Source organism: Stenella coeruleoalba, assembly GCF_951394435.1.
Source record: "Stenella coeruleoalba genome assembly, chromosome: 3".
Classification (NCBI taxonomy): domain Eukaryota; kingdom Metazoa; phylum Chordata; class Mammalia; order Artiodactyla; family Delphinidae; genus Stenella; species Stenella coeruleoalba.
This window is the reverse complement of record NC_137148.1, coordinates 66,627,946-66,649,884: the sequence shown is the minus strand read 5'-3', so window position 1 is coordinate 66,649,884 and position 21,939 is coordinate 66,627,946. Positions and strand designations below refer to the sequence as shown.

The 21,939-nt window shown below is 34.7% G+C and overlaps 1 protein-coding gene across 2 annotated transcripts in view; it reads left to right on the top strand.

Annotated features, from left to right (window-relative positions):
• EDIL3 (EGF like repeats and discoidin domains 3) overlaps positions 1–21,939 on the top strand; it is a 423,483-nt gene that overhangs the window by 290,518 nt on the left and 111,026 nt on the right. For both annotated transcript variants that reach the window (XM_079918353.1, XM_079918354.1), the window contains 3 exons: positions 7,613–7,768; positions 9,196–9,340; positions 13,712–13,896. In XM_079918353.1, the coding sequence (XP_079774479.1) occupies positions 7,613–7,768; positions 9,196–9,340; positions 13,712–13,896 (486 nt within the window). The remainder of the gene's footprint in view (positions 1–7,612; positions 7,769–9,195; positions 9,341–13,711; positions 13,897–21,939) is intronic.

Below are 21,939 nucleotides of genomic sequence, written 5' to 3'. Positions count from 1 at the left end.
TTGACACACCCCAGAGGTCTTCCTCCTTAGACACGTTCATGATGCTTCCCACCACCCAGGTCTCCACAGAAGATGTTAAAGATGCAATCGATAAAAATACTTTATGTTAATAAGATAATGTGAATTACAGGGGAGTCTAATTCCCTGTAATTTTTAACTAGAAACTTTTGGTAATAGTGTTCCTGTTTCTTTTTAACCCCTTAAGTGACATCTGAACAATCCAAATATTTAGAACTGCCTCAGAGGCTCAAGTTATTTCTCATATCACTCAAAAGAGATGGTTGCCTGTTCTTTTTGCCTGAAGCTTATTTGTATTGCCAGCTCCCAACTGACAGCCCTCCTGGAGGGATTGTCCTTACTGTGACCTGTGAAAGCATACTTAAATGAGGTGGATTATGAAAAATATTGTGGAGAAAAAAAAAAATCTCATTTACAAATTTAAAAGTTTAAATTCCATCAGTATAAAATGGTTATCTGGAATTTTCAAATATACATATACATGTATACATATGTGTGTGTGTATATATATACATTTTTTTTTCATACTTCCAGACCTGGAGCTAATTGAATGCATGTCTTTTTGCATCTCCACTCCACCAGAGGTAGAATGTTAGTACATAAAATAAAATCTCTATTAAGATGAAAGTGTCATGAATAATGATGATTTACAATTTCAAGGGTGCTCTAATTCTCTCTAATTACACATGTCCTTTATAATAACCACACAAAAAATAATGTTTCTAATTCAACATAAGGACAGTTCTGATACTTGAGTGAAATACTCATAAAAGATGGTTGCAGTTTAGCCATTGTTTCCTTAAGAAATGTGCTTTTCGTTTAGTTTAAGCATGATTGTGTTCATAGCTAATACACAGTTACAGCAAATTCCTCAAGTTATGTTTTAACAATTCTAATGATGGACATATATCAACATCATCCTGTCTCATAGGTTCTTTCATTACTTAATCTTGATAGTTTTAATATTTATATGATAATCCATAACCCTCATCATTAGGAAAAGAAAAATTAGTAATTTAAAAATCTCTCTTCGGGGCTTCCCTGGTGGCGCAGTGGTTGAGAGTCCGCCTGCCGATGCAGGGGACACGGGTTCGTGCCTCGGTCCGGGAAGATCCCACATGCCACGGAGCGGCTGGGCCCGTGAGCCATGGCCGCTGAGCCTGCCCGTCCGGAGGCTGTGCTCCGCAATGGGAGAGGCCACAACAGTGAGAGGCCCGCATACCGCAAAAAAAAAAAAAAAAAAAATCTCTCTTCACCAGCACTTAGTGGTCAATTTACATAAATTTTGTGCAAATTATTAAAATGCTGGTATGCATAATGATTGTTATAGGGTATCATTATTTAAGTACTATTTATTTACATAGTACTTTAATGTAATATGCTGTCTAATCTTCAAATCTGCATTTTTTCCATAGCAACTCACAGACTACTGATTGTGTGCCCCAATAATCATGAAGTAAACAACCACTAAGTGTTTGATTTTAATATGATTTTCTTAATAATAAGTTATGAATCAGGCATTTATTTCTCTTATTGATTGATCTTATTAAATTAATTAAACAAGGAGACCATTAGTCTGATTTGCCTTTTTTATTGAAGTATAGTTGGTTTACAATATTACATTAGTTTAAGGTATACAGAATAGTGATTCAGTATTTTTACAGTGTATACTCCATTAAAAGTTATTACAAAATAATGGCTGTAATTCCCTGTGTTATACAATAGATCCTTGTAGCTTATCTATTTTACACATAATAGTTTGTATCTCTTATTCCCATACCTCTAACATGTCCCCCCTTCCTTATCTCTCCCCACCGGTAACCACTAGTTTGTTTTCTATATCTGTGAGTCTGTTTCTCTTTTGCTATATATGTTTATTTGTTTTATTTTTTAGATTCCACATATAAGTTAAAACATACAGTATTTGTCTTTCTCTGTCTGACTTAGTTCATCAAGCATAACATTCTTTACGTCTGTCCATGTTACTGCAAATGGCGGAATTTCATTCTTTTTATGGCTGAGTAATATTCATATCTGTATATATCACATCTTCTTTATTTGTTGATGGACACTGGGTTACTTTCATATCTTGGCTGTTATAAAAAGTGCTGCTATAAACATTGGGGCGCATGGATCTTTTCAAACTAGTGTTTTCATTTTTTCCAGATAATGCACCCAAGAGTAGAATTGCTGGCTCTATTTTTAGTTTTTTGAGGAACCTCCATACTGTTTTCCATGGTGGCTGCACCAATTTACATTCCCATCAAAAGGGTTCTCTTTTATCCAAATCCTTGGCAGCATTTGTTATCTGTAGACATTTTGATGATAGCCATTCTGACAGGTATGAGATGATATCTCATTGTTGTTTTGATTTGCATTTCTCTAATAATTAGTGATGTTGAGCATCTTTCCATGTGCCTGTTAGCCATTTGCATATCTTCTATGTATTCAGGTTTTCTGCCCATTTTTTGATTGGGTTGTTTGGTGTTTTTGATATTGAGTTGTATGCGCTGTTTATATGTTTTAGACTGAGTTGACTTTAATGCCTTAGCAGCCTACGTAGGCAAGCACAGACCTAAGCCTGTAAATTCCTCAAGGTTAAGAACTGGAAACCTAAGGACAACCAATCATAAACAGCCAACTAGGCTTTCCCAAATGATGCAACTCCTTAAGCTATAGCTAATCAGATAATTTCTTTGCTTTGCTCCCCCCTCTTCTCTGTAAGTCTCCCCCAAGCTCCTGTTTGTGGAACACTCTTAACCACTTCTTGTTTGGTGCTACCCCATTCCAATCACTTTTTGATCAAATAAACTCTTAAAATTTTTAATATGCTTCAGTTTATCTTTTACCAATCTTCAATTGGCAAACGTTTCCTTTTCTTCAGAAAGGAATTCTTCCTCTTCCACTTCCCAACTATTACAACATTTAAAAAACTGAAAGCTTTTTTTTCAGTTTAATAAAATAAGAAAGTAGTTCCTTTTGGCAAGCTGTATTTGTTTATATTTTATATTCCTATTGTTTTTATGTAGTGATACCAGCTACCAGTCAGACCCACACTGGAATGCATTACTTAGATGGATCACAACTTCCAGGTTGAGGAAGAGAAAAACAATTAGCTATTCATAAAGCTACTTTTAAAGCTAATTGCTTATTTAATACTAGCTTTTGTCTAAAGTACAACTATAAATACTTTTAAGTATGTTTTACAATAAGTATGCTTGAAATGCTTATGGCACTATATTTTATACTGGGGAATGAGTCTCAGAAAATACTTTTGTATGTAATGGTACTCTTACATCAGATGGCCATACTTAAGTCCTTTTCCTTGAGAACAGAGGAGGAAATGAGAGGAACCAATGATCCCTTCCCCCACTTTGAATATCTTTTGCCAGCACTGGTTTGAGGATGAACCTCCTTATTTCCTGGCACTGTTACTCATTCCCCACCTTCTGTCTCATTCCTCTTCTCTTATAGAAACTCAGCCTAGAAGAGTTGATGTGTAATCTTTCATTTCACCTTTCCTAGGTTGATTTAGACAGATGAATTATGGGAAAGTGCATGATGTTTTGTTGTATATGTGTTTGTTTTTCAATTTACATACGTGGTGTTGTGTATATTTCATTCTGTTTTTTTCCACATTCTTATGTTTTTAGATGGCTATGTATGAATCCAGTTCATCACTTCTGACTCTCAGAAAGTATGCTTTTGTGTATGTGTGCAAAAGCACACACAGACACATGCATGTGCACACATATATTTTATATTTTAAATCTCTATTCCTCTAGGGATAGTCACTTAAGCTGCTCTTCTTTGCTAACATAAAAAATTCTACAATAAATATGTGTGTGCATTTCTCATTGAGCACCTATGCAGAAATTTGCAGGGTGGGGGGAAGAGTACCCAGGAATAGGTTAATTTTAATAACAACTCTCGCCCTCAGCAGAAGAATACTTCAGCAATACTTGATATTATCTCATCATTTCTGGCTATACGTTGTTCACTATAAATTGCTCTTTTTATTTAATTTGCATTTATTTAATTAATAGTGAAAATTTAACTCTCGGCATTTCCTTTTCTCTGAATTGCCCTTTAATATGCTTTGCTCCGTTTTCTGTTGTTTTTTACATCTCTTTGGAGTGTGTGTGTGTGTGTGTGTGTGTGTGTGTGTTTGTAATAACCCCTTGTATATTTCACATCAGTAGTTCTCAACTGAACTTGAAGTACCCATATGTCTTGTGGAGGCAGGGACCCCCATAGTCCCATCCAGGAAGTCCACAGGTCAACACTATTTCCATAATAATTATAAGATTTTCTTTGCCATCTCCACTGTGTTGACAATTGTACTGTTGCCACAGAACAATGGTGAGTAAAATTGCTGGAGCCTTAGCACAAATCAAGACAGTAGCATCAAACTGTACTAGTAGTCTTTGTATTCACCCCCATTATGCAGACGCTGGAGGCCAAAAAAAAAAAGAAAACTCCAGCTCATTTAAGAATGTCCTTGATGAAACAGTAACGATCATTAATTTTATTAAATGCCGATGTTGGCCATGTCTTTAATATTCTGCGTGATGACATGGGAATCACACATAAAGCACTTCTGCGGAGTACTGGACTATGAGGATGATCTCGAGGAAAAGCACTTGGGAGATTGTGTGATTCGCAGGCTGAACTACCCCCTCCTTATTTGAACATTATGTTTACTTCAGAGAACAACTGACAAACCATGACTATTCATACCTGGATATTTGGCAGATATTTTCTTGAAAATGAACAAAGTAGTCCTGCCACATTAAGGAAAACAACTGACAGTATTTGTTGCTAGATATAACTTGAAATTTCAAGGGAAAATTAGAATTTTGGAAAAAATGTAACTGCCAGTGTGAGCTTGAGAGCTTCCAGTGTTTTAAGATTTTTTAATGAAATTGGTGGTGATATTAATGAATGTGACTTTTTGATATTATATGTATAATGTGTAATCTTTTAGAGAGTCCACATAGTTCCGTGAGTCTATATTTTCCAAATGACCAATGTGCGATTTTACAAAACCGTGCATGGGTAAAAGACCCATTCAAAGTGCAAGATAAACCAATGGATTTTAACATAACGAATATGAGAAGTTCACCGATAGATTTCAGATTCCACACTCCAATAATGCTAGATACAGGAGAACTCAAAAGCCTAAAACCTAGTAATTGCTAATAATCCCTGAACCGGTATTCTATGAGTCACTTTTTGGTTGTTATTTTTTATTTGATGAAAACAGTACTGATATTTAATTACAAATACCTACTAAAAGTAGATTCCACCCAAGTTGGGTGCTATTTACTCTCTGGAATTCCAGCTCCTTGAGATATATATTCAGAGCTTGTAAATATTAGAGCAAACAGGAATCTTTTAAAACATCACTTCTGATATGACTTAGAGAGAAACATGTACTCAGATTTTCATTTTTTGATTGTTACATAATTTAAGCTTCAGAAAATTAGTCATCAGCTAAAATTCTAGCAGAGATAATTTGGCCATCTACAAGATAAAAGATAATGAAAAAGGAACGTTCAGCAGTATCAAGTGTGGAATTTGGCTTCCAAAATGGAGGAAACATGATTTATAGTGTCCACTGTTTATGTTATATATATTAGAAAGATTTAGACTATGAAGAGTCTCCATTTGAAAAAAGAATGCTATACCTACGATAGTGGAAGAATATGGCTCTTTCATAGCAATGTGCTCATTTACCTAACATAGAGATAAAGTCTCTTTCGGAGATTACCTTTACCAAATCTCAGAGTTAAAATTACAAAATCACCCTTAGAGAACTAGTTGAGATAAAAGAGTAGTAAGTAAAATTTACCTTCATGGGGAGTATTCTTTTATTTGTACCTCCAAACAAGAATGAGACATCAAATGTATTCATGTCAGTAATTTTGATGTTTAAGTATTAAAATGAGAAAAGCAAAATCAGATATATGAGTCAACTCACTTCGCACTGTTGAAGAAAAAAGGAACCACAGGCCCAGAATTTAAAAACAAAAATGTTGTTTATAGGTTTGCTTTACAAGAGTGAAACATGGGCATATGCTCGCCAGTCAGAGGCTGGGGACCATTCACCCCAGTTCTTTAACTCATCCAAATTCCAGATTTTCTTTATACATGAGTAAGACAGAGACTCGTTTTATGAGCACTAGTTGGGGAAGAACCATCAGAGAGGGAAGATGAGACTTAGGGAAACTCAGAATAGAGAGGAAGGTGGACCATGCCATGTTAGCAACCTTTCAGAAGCTTGAAAGGGCACTGGCTACATGCAGGATTCAGGATTGCCCTTAACACATTAACACATTTAAAATCTATAAATCCGGGGAAATAAAACATTTTAGGTCTTTTAATGAGTCACAGTGTTTGTCTGGGGTGGGAACTCTTTAATGATTGCTTTCATAGTTCCAATTTTTGACTTTTTAAATGTATGACCTGTTTTTAATCATATAAAAACAAAAATTCTAGAGGCGCTGGTTTCTTCATGCACATCCTCTGCCATTTCAAATGTTAACTCTTATAGTCCCGTCAGAGAGTGGAACATCCTTATCACTTACATGAATCTGAAGATTTTCTGGTTTTCTCAGGAAATGGTCTCTGAATTATTAACAATATTATAGTATAACAGATTTAAATTATTCTGATTTGTAATTGGTGGAGAGGAGAGCTCTATAGCGATTTGTCAAGAACATTGAAACAGTACCTTTCTACTGAGCTTAAGATTTTATAGACATCATAAAGGCATTTTAAAGTGAATAGAACAATTTTTAATGTTTGCCCATATATGGAGAAAGTATTTTTCTTACATGGTAGCATTTAATGAATGATTATGTTGTGTCAAAAGGAGATTCCTATTTAAATATGAGAAAAATGTTGAAAAATTTATTAGGTGACAGTTATGCTGCAGCAAACTATTGTAGGGTGATTTGGAATGGAGAGAAAATATCAGTTAGAACATCTCCATATAATGAAATGAGAAGTATTTGGTGAAAAACCCTCCATGACCAGTGTGTACTTACACAACCCATAGCAGAGACTACAGTATAAAGATTGAGAAACTGAAGATACTTTTGTACTTGTTTTTTGCCATCATTGTTGTCTTTATCTTTTCTTATTCTAATACTCAAAGTTCTCGAAGAGGTTTGCATGTTTTATTTTAATGGAAATTTCTTGAAGGCTAAAGCAGTTGAGACACATTAACAGTTATATTGACATTAGTTTCATAGTAATGTCATTGAGGTTATTTTGAGAAGACAACATTCTCATTTTTTACTTTGCTAACTCATACTTACATATCATAATCAACCAAATGCTTTCAGTACTTATATTTTGGGGACACATTGCCCTTTTCAAATCTTGTTCATACATATTGCTTTACTTAAAAAAAAAAAAGTATACCATCAGAGAAAGACATTTTGAAGCTAAGCTTGATATATGCTTGTTCTGTATTATTTAAAATCTTTACTATTAAATAAAAATGTTCCATTTTCAAATTTGATATCATCAGCATCATTATCCTGAAAGCAATGAAATTATAGTTGATTATGCCTTGTCTCCTCAGATAAATTTACAAAGAAAAATGAGAGTTACTGGTGTGATTACTCAAGGAGCCAAGAGGATTGGAAGCCCAGAGTATACAAAATCCTACAAAATTGCCTATAGTAATGATGGAAAGACTTGGGCAATGTACACAGTGAAAGGCACCAATGAGGATATGGTAAGACTTACATGACATTATTAATTTGAAAGTAAACTCCCATAAATGATCGTGGATTACCAAATGATTACTGAATATTCAACAGAAGTCTTATGCTGTTGAAAATAAATTTGATTCTTTTAATTGGACCAGTGGTGTGGAGAGGGTACGGTGTTATCCCAAATTATCAATGTACAGTAGCTACCTTTTAAATCTTTCTCAGATTTTAACTGGTGGTCCTATAAACACTTTATCACAAGGTTAGCATAGTCCTGTGTACGAAATTAAGTTTTATTTTAACAACAGTCAGCTTTCAATATTTCATTTTATTGTTTTGACAGATTAGCACTCTCCTTAATCAAATAAATACAGATCAAAACTATTATTTTTAAAGAAAAAATATAATTTTTAAAGAAAAACACCAAGTTATAGAAAACATAAATATCTTTATATACTTCATATTGGAAGAAAATTTTGTTATTTAGCAGAATAAAATATTTTAGAAGAAATGGATATAATATTCTATGTCTCCTTTGCCTTTTCATATGATATTTCTAATTTTTTAATTAGTTTTACTCCCAATTTTTAATTTAAAAAAATCAGCACTGCGGCTCATTCCATTTAAAACTGAGTCATTAGACTAGACTCTCATATATTTTATGAACGATTTTTTAAGTTACCTTCTTAAATGAATTTAAATAGGTTTTCTGATTACCAGGTTATGTGCAGGGTAAAATGAGAGTGAGATTTAAAGGAATTAAAAATAACACATTTTATCACTTAATTTTTAGAGAGAAATTAGCTTTTCACTGGAGATATATATGAAGAATTAGGAGTCTCTTATCTGGGACAGACTGATAAGGAAGTAATCTTGAGGAATCAGACCCTAAAATGTCATAAACCTGATCACAGTATTAGAGAAACTGAGTGATCAGGAAGCAATAGTGAAGACTGGTTCCTAAAAACAAAATGAAACAAAAAGACTATAATTACTAAGTAGCAAAATGAGCAGACAGACCCCTGTCCCAGAATAAGTTGAAAGATTAAGGTAGTCTGAAGGACTGGCCTTAAATTGAAACGACCATCATAGTAGGGTATAGATTAAGCCATAGGTCACAGTGGTTTACAGCTTTAATGAGGATTCTGTCTATAGGTCTGTTGTCTTTTTTTAGGGAAAAAAGCATTATATTTTATTTATATCAATAGAAGAAAAATAAAATACTAAGGTAGTAGAAAGGTATTAAATATTGAATTTACAGAAAATTATATTTATATTCACTTCTCTTGGCAAGGTGCTTTCTAAATGCTCCAGACCCCTAGATTATTTAATCCAATCTTTGAGAGATTACGTTGTGTATGTAGGATATAGGGTCAATATATGAAAATAGTTTTTTAAAAAAAGCTGTTGCAATTAATAATTTTAAACTCTATGTTATCTCTTTTCATAGGTGTTCCGTGGAAATGTTGATAACAACACACCCTATGCTAACTCTTTCACGCCCCCCATAAAAGCTCAGTATGTGAGACTCTATCCCCAAGTTTGTCGAAGACACTGCACTTTGAGAATGGAGCTTCTTGGATGTGAACTGTCAGGTGAGTCTCTTATTATGTATTTCTGTACTCTCTTTAAAGGAAAAAAAAGTATATTTGTATGTAGTGTGTTACGAACTTGCAATTTTTCAACACTCGTAGATGTTCATTTCTGCTACAAAATGTCTAGGGCTTGGTTCAATGAGAAAGAGAGAGAGAGGAGGATAAACAAGTTCTAAAACACGCTACAGAATAGAATTAATGTAGAAGGGGCAATGTATTTCTTTGAGTGGTCAAAGAAAGTACAACAAATTTTCATTGGAAACTTTTGTCAAATATAAATGTGCCTTCCTGATTTTAATAGTAACTATGATTTATGTTTTATGACAAAATTTCAGTAAAAACTGGTATCTGCCTGACTTCATAAATTGCAGTTACATTTAGGCTATATGGCATAGAAAAGTAAGCTTTATCTTTGTACATCTACCATAAGAATTTAGTTTTGTCTTTTTTTTAGGTTTTATGAAACATGTAAATTTATCATTGCTTCCAAGAGACAATACTTTACAACCAAGATTGCTACTATAAATTCATTCTTAGATCATTCTTATCTAACAACCCGCTTATTGTACCAACAGTGGTTTTCAAACACAAAGATAATCTATCAAGGGACTCAGATTTAAATAATCCTTGTCTTCCAGGAGCATCAGGACTAGATACAAAGATGAAGACTTTATGAGTGGATCTCACAGTCATTCACTTTCAATCTAGCCAGATTCTGAACTAAACAGAAAATCTGTCTAGGCATTTCACTGTGCTATATTTTTGGTGGTGGTTCTTATATTTCTATCATCAACATTTAAAAACTATCTTTGCCACTTTGGCCTGAGATTTTGTTCAAACCACTGTGTTTTTAAGAAAACTAAAAATTCATGTGTGCCCCACTTTTTAGTGTAGCCACCAAGTACGAGAGACTTTTGTCATACTTACAGAAGTGCCGTTTAGTTAAAAATAGGACACATCTCTGAAAAGAGACAACTGAGAGCTTTTTATTCATTTCAAAATGTTGCATATAGGTTAAAACACACACTTTATCTATTTCCCTTCTTGGGTTTGTGATGTTAAGAAAGGGAATGATTTTCAGGGAAACAGAAGTTACTATTAAAAAACAACCAGACTTTAAATGAACCCATTACATTCAAAGGGGTTAGAGACATTTGGGCAGATGAGTGAATCTATTGATATTTTAAGAATCATATTTTCATATTATATATGGGTGTCTTTTATGAAGCAATCAACATACAGTTTTAGTACCATTAATTATTGTAATGGGGATGTTTTCCTTATTTTGGTAATTTGAACTGGCTTATTGACTACCAGTAAATCTCAGCAGAATTACTGCTGCACGGTGTTTATATTGCATGTCACTATATCACCACAGGCCAGTGTCATCCGTAAGTCATTCATCATAAAGCAATCAAGGGAAGCCACAGCATGATGAAGTTTGCTGTTAAGTCCCATGCTTTTTAGTTGCTACAACATCGCCTTCCCCAATTTTTCAGTCCTTTGATTCATGAGGGCCAGTCTCTCAGACATGGCACAGTTACACCCCTAAGATGTGAATATATTTTACTTTCAAGTTTGACAAGAGGTTACACCTGACCCTTTACGGATTTTTATGTTTTCAAAAAGAAGCCGCACCTCATCTCCCAACCCCACAAAATGATTTTGAAAGTATATGCAGAGAATAAAATCTCTTAATGAATGCTTATGAAAAAAAAAATAAATAAAAATTTAAAAAACAGTGGGACTTCCCTGGCGGTCCAGTGGTTAAGACTCTGCGCTCCCAATGCAGGGGGCACGGGTTTGATCCCTGGTCGGGGAACTAAGATCCCACATGCCCTGTGGTGTGGCCAAAAAAATTAATAAAAATTTAAAGCTAGGGCACCACCTCACTTTAGAAATAATCAATTTTGTTGTTAATACCTCATTTTGTTCAGGTGCTCTCCATGTTGGTAAAAGAGTTAATTTATACATATAAAATCATATGGATGAGAAGGGAAATTGGTGGTGTGAGGCAAATTGACAGAGAGGTTAGCTATAACACTTGGAAATAAACATTAGTAGAATGTACCAAACTATTTCCCACAATCCAGTGCAACACTGTAAAGCCCAAGGCTGCCTTATTGTATTCAATAAACTGTTATAAGAGCTCTCAGCCTGCCTAGAAGATAGCAGTTAATCTTCTTCCAGATACTTACAAAGAAAATTCCCCTAAATTCTCAAAAGAAATATGATTTAAGATGTTTAGAATGAAATGGATCATGACCGTAATTAGTAGAAGAATAGTCATTCATTCATTCTTTGAACAAATTATTCAGCACTTCCCTGGGCTGAGTACTAGACAGTAGAGTGGGTAATGAAATGAATTCTATAACTAAGCAGAAATGGTCAAAGTAAAGGTATGCCTTTTCTATCCAATACTTCAAAAACTATGTTACATCTCAAAAAGGAGAAAAGCAACTTTGTGTCTCTTTCCTTTGTGTCTCTTCTGCAAGCGAAGCAATTGTATGAAGATTCCAGTGGCAAGGTGGGGGACTGGTGGTGATAACAGAAGAAAAACTCAGAAATCCATAATACAGACAATGCACATTACCTTAGAACTGCTTGAAGATAAAGAGCATGCTATTAAGACTTTAGAACTTTCTAAAATCTTGGAGATTTTTGTCATGAAATTTTTCTTTTTCAGAATTTGTATTGAGGATTTAGAACTACTTATATCATGGAACTTGGGGTATAGGTCTCCTATGCCTGCAGCTCAACAAAACTTGAGCTAAGACATCCAATTGGCTAACCTTCTATGTCAGTCTCTGTCATGTTTGCATAGGATAGGAATTTCCTAGAAGGTGGAGGTGAAGGCAAATATGGAGGAGCCTCAAGAAGGAAGACTTGATCTAAATCGACTAGGACAGAAAGCAAGGAATTGTAATTAAGAATTATATTTATCAGTGAAAAGTTCTAAACCACCTCTCTTAGAGCCTGGACTGAAAATGGTCTAGTTTCAGAATTGCAGCCAATCATAGGATATTCTTTAATACTCACTGGTATGCTGATTTGGGGACTTAATACTGTCATCTGTTGGAATAAGATTTATGGAGATAATAAAAATAGCTAACGTTTACTGAATGCTAGCTATATGCCAACACTTTCTAAATACTTTATCAACTAATTTCTTAGAAGACTTTTTAAATATAATTTTGATTATTATCACCATTTTATAGATGAGAAGACTGAGGCACAAAGCGGTTAAATAACGAGTACAAGGCCACGAGTACAAGCTAGTATGTAGGGCATTAGCAGAGTATGAGGAGATGACATTAATCAGAGAAGTCTCCTATTTTATCTTGGCTTTCTTGATGATCAAACTTACCTGTGTGTTCCTTGGCCAAAAGGTAAAATTTTACATATGGAAGACTCAGCCTCTGGCTAATATGATAATAGAATCATACTTTCCATTACAAGCTTTGTGAATGTAATTTTGTCACAATTGCAATTCAACATTGGGAAATACTGTATATAGGTACATACATACATACAAGATTTTTCAAGGACAGACAAACCCAAATTTTGTATCATGTCAAACCTGAAAATATATGTGGCAGATTTGAAAATCTTCAAAAAATATCCAATACTAGAGGTTATGGAATATGATTAAAACATAAAAATGTATGAAAAGTCTTGTCCAGTAATGGTTTTGCTAGAATTAGCTTATTTTTTTTCTGTTATCTGTTAGTTTAAATTCTGCACTAGCACAATATGAGGTATATGGTATATGCTGAATAAATATTAGTTTCCTATCTTCCAGAAGAAGCCATGTTGGTATTATAAGAATCAGTGATAATGATTAACAGGTTTCTTGGAAAACAAATGCTGTCCAGTTTAGGATATACCATTGGAGCAGTTTGTGAAAATGACTTTGTACTGAGGGAATTTTCATTTTCAGTATTATGAAAACAAATAAAAGAAAACCAAATATCCTTTCTGAGAAAATGTTCCATTTTTAAAGACAAAATGAAACTGTTGAAAACCGGGAAACCGTCATGAGGTTATCAGTAATAAGACAGGAGAGAGCATTCCAGCATTGCTTTCATTTTGCAAAATCATCTGTCACAGAAAACTAGTTTGAATTATCTGTCTTGTTTTCAATTTTTCCAAAATATATTCAGACAAAATAGCTTGAATTGGTTATCTTGTTTTTCGATTTTGTTCCCGATTTATTTCTGATTATAGCCTTTTTTTGAATTTAGATGCTCTCTCTTTGGGGGAATGAATAGCATTATGCTTAATCTTCTCTTGCCTATCCAAAATGAATGCAGAAAACTTCCCAGCATGATAAATTATTTTTCTCATAGAGCCCTTCTCATTTTCTTCCAGGCTGTTCTGAGCCTCTGGGGATGAAATCAGGACACATACAGGACTATCAGATCACTGCTTCCAGCATCTTCAGAACTCTCAATATGGACATGTTCACTTGGGAACCAAGGAAAGCTCGGCTGGACAAGCAGGGCAAAGTGAATGCCTGGACCTCCGGCCACAATGACCAGTCACAATGGTTACAGGTAATATTTTCTAAAAATGTCTCACTACCCACTTTTCCTCTTCCTTAGAAGATTTCCTGTTGGTTAGATAAATATCAGAGTCATGATCTTCATACTAGTTTAAATGCGCCTTCCTCTGTGGCTTAACTAAATGGGTAAAACAAAAATTCCTTATGAATCCGTTTTCGTGTTCTATTTTTACTCTGATGTTGATTTATAGATGCTACTGTCAGACTGATGCAGCAGGGTGGACCAAATCACACTATATATAGGTCAATTTGATTGATTATGAGAGGATTTGCATTTTAACTCTCCTCTATTCTAATGCTTTGTGTCAATATTGGTTTGAAAGCATCACAGCAGGAATCCAAACCGCCTTGAAATCATGCCACTGACCAGCAGATTGTTCCCATAGAATCATGACTCATGACTTATTAGCTCTTTATCTGTGGTTGCTAAGCAATGGAGCAATTTGATTACATTCTCATAAGAAAGCTTGCTTGTAGAAGGAAAGCATAGACATTGCGGTCTGTTTATCATTTGCAAATGAGGTAAGATTATAGTCAGTGCTTCTTAAAACAACTTTCCTGAAGCGCACTTATTTGTGGAGTACTTTTAAGTATGACTTTTAAGCATACACAAATTTGTTAATGTCTTCTGTAGCAAAGAAAAGTAAGACAACTTAATTCTATAGTGAGGTCATTTTATTTGAAAGATATGTGTTCTCCTCTTATTGATTTTTATGCTGCATGTATGAGGTTTCAAAACTGTGGTAATTCATTGTATTTCTGGAAATCATGAAAACAATTACAATAGCAAATGTTACCCCTCATCAAACCAGATTTGCCACATATGAAACTGTTCTTACCGAATCACCTGAAATTTCCAATAGTCTCTTCTTTCTTGACCCTAGTTTCCCCTATTCTTACAGAAATATTCACTTTTTTTCTTTACTGTCCCCTAACATTCTACCTGGATCTTTATTGATCTGAAGCTTTATTTAGTTCTTTCATTACCATACATAACGGTTAATTATGTCTTTCTCCTTTTACTGTTCTGTGAACTTTTTGAAGGTAGGCTTTATATATATATATATATATATATATGTAATACAGGATACATTTCTCATCCCAGAACCCAGCCTCATGTCCTTGCCTATATGTAGCAGTACTACTAAATTAAATCATTCATTTGACAAATGTTTGTGATGTACCCCTGAAGCGTCACATACCATGATAAATAGCGATGGCACATGAGTGAGCAACACACTATTCTTGCTCCTAAGACATTACCTGTTTCATAAACCATTCCTTTTATTTGGTTTGCAGGACACCACACTTTGTTTTTCTTCATCCTTCTAGCCGCTGCTGCCCACTGTCCCCCAGGCCACCCTTCCTCTGCCTGTTATCTTCCTGACAACCTCATTTTCACCAAGTCCACACACTCACATTAGCCAATTTAGTGAGTACTGTTTATTTCAACTACTGAAAAAAGGATTCAACTTCTCTAAAATTCTTTCTCTTCTCACCATCCCCACTGCCACTTCCAGCATCTGGTCTGCCACCCTCTTTCACCTTGGTTTTTGCAGAAGCCTCCTAACCAGCCTTCTGGTTTCTGGTCTGACTCTCTAAAAACCTGTTTCCCAAATTGTAACCTGTGTGATTTTTTTTTTTTCCCCTAAAATGTAGATGTGATTCTTTTACTCCTTTATTTAAACCCTTCAGTTGTTCCCCATCAGCCTCAGAATCAAGTGCAGCTTCCTTAAGATAGCCTCAAAATCTTGGCATGATTTGGCCTCAATTCACCTCTTACCACACTTCTAAATTTGCTTCAGTTTCTCAAACCATACACTACCTCTCTCTTCCCCTTCCGTTATAAATGTGCTCTTCCTAGAGGAAAAGAATGGAGAGAGCACCTCTGCCCAGAGCATCCCCAACCTTCTGTTGGTTAAATCCTTCAACTATAGTTTAGATGCACTTTCCTCTGGGAAGGCTTTGCTGCCAGCTCCATCCCACACCAAATCTGGCTTAAGTTCTCTTCTGGATACTACTGTGTCCCCTGTAATTCTCTCACTGTCACATTATCACACTCTATTGGAAGTTGTGTCTTCATGCTACATTATTTGCTCCAGGAGAGATGGAACCACATTTGCCTTTTTCTGCGTTCTCAGTCTGTTGTCCAGTACCTAACTAAATACCTGTCACAATACCTGACATGTGGTAGGCATTCAATAAGTACTGTTTTTGTTTTACTGAAGTATAGTTGATTTACAATATTGTGCTAGGTTCATGTTTACAGCACAGTGAACATATATATATATATTCTTTTTCAGATTATTTTCCCTTATAGGTTATTATAAAGTAATGAGTATAGTTCCCTGTGCTATATAGTAGGTCCTTGTTGGTTATCTATTTTATATATAGTAGCGTGTATATATTAATTCCAACCTCCTAATTTATCCCTCCCCCATCCCTTTCCTCTTTGGTAACCACAGGTTTGTTTTCTATGTCTGTGGGTCTGTTTCTGTTTTGTAAATAAGTTCATTTGTATCTTTGTCTTTGTTCTAGATTCCATATGTAAACGACATCATATGATATTTGTCTTTCTGTGTCTGGCTTACTTCACTTAATATGATAACCTCTATGTCCATACATGTTGCTGCAAATAGCATTACTTCATGCTTTATGGCTATTTTCCATTGTATGTATGTACCACATCTTGTTTATCCATTCATCTGACGATAGACATTTAGGTTGTTCCCATATCTTGGCTATTGTAAATAGTGCTGCAGTGAACATTGTGGTGCATGTATCTTTTCGAATTATAGTTTTCTCCAGATATATGCCCAGGAGTAGGATTGCAGGATCATATGGTAACTGTAAGTTTAGTTTTTTTATGGTACCTCCATACTGTTTTCCATAGTGGCTGTACCAATTTACATTCCCACAATAAGTACCGTTGAATGAAAGAATGAGTGAATCGATCAAAGTACTATTCAATTTAGTGATTTGGGCCTAAAATGCATATAATTTCCTCCCCAATTTAAGAGATCAACTGCTAGTATCCTCAAATTTTTAAGTAATATTTGAAAAAGAAATCTAAAATTTCATATTAAAGGTCTGGCCTTTTTAATAAAGGAACTAAATTTTCATAATCGATAGGCTTTATGAACTTTTCAAGTTCTTAATTAGAAGAAACCAGGGAAAATATCCTTTCCGTTTGTTAGACTTGAATGGTGAAGTTAAACTTGTTCTTTGTTGCTGTATAGTATTTTTCAAATTGAAAACATTTCAGTCATATCTCAGATTAGCTGGGTGTGGCTAACATTATTTGTGAATCATAATGCCATGTGGAATAAGACAAAATATTTTACACCCCATAAGTAACTCAGACAGGCTGGTAGACTCTAGAAATACCCACATAACGGTATTGCCAATGGCAAATTTCTTTAGAAAGATCAAAATAAAACAAGTATTTTTACATGAATCAGGGTGTAATGTTCAATGTAATGTTCATCCATCACTTTTTTTTTTTTTTTTTTTTTGGCTGTGTTGGGCCTTCATTTCTGTGCGAGGGCTTTCTCTAGTTGTGGCGAGCGGGGGCCACTCTTCATGGCAGTGCACGGGCCGCTCACTATCACGGCCTCTCTTGTTGCGGAGCACAGGCTCCAGACGCGCAGGCTCAGTAGTTGTGGCTCACGGGCCTAGTTGCTCTGCGGCATGTGGTATCCTCCCAGACCAGGGCTCGAACCCGTGTCCCCTGCATCGGCAGGTGGACTCTCAACCACTGTGCCACCAGGGAAGGCTCCATCACTTTCTTTTTTTTTTTTTCTTTTTGCGGTACACGGGCCTCTCACTGTTGTGGCCTCTCCCGTTGCGGAGCACAGGCTCCGGATGCGCAGGCTAACTGGCCATGGCTCACGGGCCCAGCCGCTCCGTGGCATGTGGGATCCTCCTGGACCGGGGCACGAACCTGTGTTCCCTGCATTGGCAGGTGGACTCTCAACCACTGCGCCACCAGGGAAGCCCCCCCATCACTTTTTTTAAGATGACTTTTCATCTGTCTTCTTAAAGTCACTTGCATGCTGAAATTGATTCATTCTGTTGGTGACAGATTTTCTGTCAATGCAAGGACCAGTTGTTCGTAGTATATGTCTATTTTTTGTTGTGTCAAAACATATTCAGAATCTCCAAGGCAAGGTGGATTGACATCTTTATTTATTTTCATTTTTTTGTTTTTGACATCATGCAAGAAAATGCTCCAGAATTGACAGTTTTTAGTGTTTTCTCCTCAAGAGAGTAGAATCTGTTCAACTGTACATTGTTACACTTGTTAGTATCTTTGTTGAAAATAAGATTAATATTTTCATAGATAATGTATAGGGTGATTTCTTTTTAATTTTTGGTATAGAATCAATTTTTATCCTTATTTAAGCCTTCTGAACTTATAAATTTTGGCTGTGATCTTAACTAAAATGCATCAGTTCTGAGAAATAGCATGGCTGCCATTTAAATCCTCTTTCTTCCTTATCGGTCTCCTACTAATTATTTTTTAAGAAATTTCTTTTATATGCCAACTATACACGTAACTCTTTAATAATGAGAATTTTATTTCAGTTTGATAGTTTTTTCCAAAACCCGATCATATAGTATCTGGAAATACAATTGTTGCAAATGAAACCAAAAAAAAAAAAAAAATTCTTTACCCAATTGTGATATATTTTAAGGAATCTTTATGCATTCTTTTTCCTCTAATGCTTCTTCCAGTCTCTTCTCTAAGGTCAAAATCTCAGAAATTTCTTAAGAAAATGTTCTTGTGAGTTTTTTTAGGAGTGATCTTACCTAACTGATTAGTTTCCTTGAGCTACTGTTAATCATGGAATCGTTATGCTATTCCTATATGAAGATGGCAAAATGTGTTAAGTCCACAGGCATTCCTAAGCGAGAGGCATTTCTCAGACTTCTGAAAAACTGTTGTTCCATCACTTGATATGTTTGATGGTCTCTTAAACTTTGAGCAAGAAGTTCTATCAATGTGTTTTCCAAAAGCCTACAAAGGTTAAATTGTAGTTCCTGCCTTTCAAAAAGTCTTACCTACACCTAAGTTGAAACGTAATAAGGCAGTCATTCCTAACTCAGAGTTGCACATTCCTAACACATGGTTGGACTAGATTTTAAACCCTGTTATAAAATTAGTGACATTTAATTTACAGAGATCTTTTAGAAGCAAACTATTATTATCTCCTGTGGTTAGTTTCTAAACAAAAACCCAGAAATTTTGTTGGGTTTCAAGGTGGATTAAATAAAACAAATTACAGAACCGAGGAAGCACATAGTGGGTACCCAGCAACAAGTAGTTCCCTTCTTTCTGTTTCTGGTGGCTTCTGAAAACTCAGGAGAGCATCATCTGACACCACCAATGATGACCAAGGATGAAGATATGCATACATATTTTTGCTTCTTCCAAAAGGAAATTACCAATAAAACTATGAAATATAAAGTAATATATCATTAGATCAGTTGCATACTGTGAGCAATGTTGATAGATTACATAAATTTGCATTGGCAAACAAAAATTTTAAATATTTTTACCTAGGCAGCATCAGTTGTTTTTCAGATTCTTTACCTGAGAGTAATAATAATATTATTAATAATTTAAAATGAACATTATGTCATTTGGCAATCATGAAATCATGTTCTTCTTAGAATGTCTATGTGCTTTTAATGTTCATTTTCAGGGCCTTTTCAACAGATTGAGTAAATTCCTTTTTATTTATGCTCAGATTATACAAACTGATTAAAATTCAGCATGAGGTTGAGATGTTTAGTGACATTCTATCAGGAGTAGGGACATTACTGATGATAATCTTCTAAATTGTGAAGAAATATTGTGCTACAGTAGATGCATCTAAACAAAGAACACTCTACGAATTAACTTGGATTGATTAAAAACTTGTTTTAAATAAGACATCATAAATTCTCTTATAGTGAATACACTGTGTATATACTTATTGCCCTGTTTATTGGTGGTGACTATATAAAATGGATAATTCATCATCCAGAATTGAATCTATGAAAATTTTTTTCAGATTTCATAAAGGGTAGCATAATATAAATGACTAATAGGATGAAAAATGTCAGAGTGTTACTTAGGAAATGACCTTTTGGTCTATTTCATGGGACATTTGCTAATTTAAGGTAGACTGCATAGTATTTCAACCAAATTAGTAGAATTAATAGAGTTGTTAGACTGCACATTTTAATGCTGACCTTTGTCAAAATTGCAGCTAACCCTACACAGCTTCATTTCAGTACTAATTTTGTGGAAATGTGTAAGGAGGCAATTGAATTTAGGTTTTCAAATTAAATAAGCCTTGTTTAATTTAGTCCATTTCAGATTTTTAAAAGGGAGTATTCTAGCCATAAATTTTATAACTTCATTAAAGCCATTAACTTCCCTTGCTCTCTGGACAATTTATTTACAGAAGAGTTAAAGGAAAGGTTTTTGAGGATCAAGGGACCTCTAAGCCACTGGGAAACATTTGGCAATATGAAGGAATATTCTGATTTCCAATTCACTATTTCAGTCTTTCATATCTAGTAAACAGTAAGCCTGCACAAAGGTTTCAGTTATAAAGCAGATCTACAAGAGATCAAATAATGAAACAATTTATGCAGGATTGTAAAACATCTTCGATCTTTCATAAGTAGTAATATATTTTGGAGTGTATGAAATGAATCAAAGGAGGTCTATACTTTGCTTGGATTATGAATTCATCTTTAATTTTTTTTATAATTTTATAATATCAAAGGAAATCTCCATGATCCATTAGGAAAAAAACTTTTAATGAGCAAAACACAATTGAGTAGGATACTTATACAGAAAATACTTAGAGAGCAAAGAAAAGTGCCATAAACATCAGTGTAGCTGTACTGAGGGCATAATTCGAACTCCGAAAATCTGGTTTTGAAGGCAATACTCTGGGATCAGTTTTTGCTCTTTTTCTAAAATGTAGCTATTACAAAAAAAGATAACCTCTCAGGCAACCTTCCCTTTTAAAAAAACTCTCACACCACTAAGATTCTAGTATCTAAAGGATGATTGGCCAAATCCAAAGTAGTCAGAAAATTACCAAACCTACCAGATAATTTCTGGTGAAGTTAACAACATCGTATAATTTCATTAGTGTTATGGTATAGCCGTATAATCTTAAAATTAACCTTTAAAAAAGTTAACTTTTATATTCTGCATATTATATCTACTCAATACCCCCAAATTTTCCCCTACCTTTCCACCCATTCTCATTTTGAGTCATTTCTTTGTTTTATATCTCTCTTTAAACAGCTTGAAAGAAAAGAATTCCCTAAGAGGAGGCAATGAGACCTATCAAGCCATTAGGAAGTACTAATACATTAGCATTTACATATAGCACATCATGAAAAATACACAAAGCAATAGTTCTGGTGGCAGAGGAAGGAGTAGATCAGATTGAGTGGGGGGTGCAGTTGTGGAAGGCAAGCCCCGATGGTACATGGAAATTGGATGGAAGCTTTGTGGTTCGGAGGTTATTTTAAATGGCTTCATAATTTTTTAATTCAAATAAATATTTTTGCAACCCCTCTTATAACAAAATACAATACCACGTGCAAGGAATTGAAAAATAGATTCGGCATCGTGTCCACCTGCAGGTGTGATTACTGATGCCCTAATTGTTATGGATTCAACATTCCAAAAGCAATAAACAGGAATGTGGGAAGCTGAATGCTTCTACTTAGAAGCCATATTTGAAACCACTGAAAAACTGAACAGCAGGATTTAAGAGAATTGTATGTGCACGGCAGGCCCGTTCGTGTTTTTATGATAATGAAAACTGAATGACTTCTGATTCCTTTGTATGCAAATAAATTTTAATTTGTGGCATATTATCTATCTTTATAGTAACAAAATATAGTTATAAGAATAGTAATCATTTCCCTCTAAAAATATGAACTGAAAATATGCCAATGAGTAAAATTTAGAGCTTGGGAATACTGTTTCAAGTAAGATGAGCATTTGTGAAGGCTT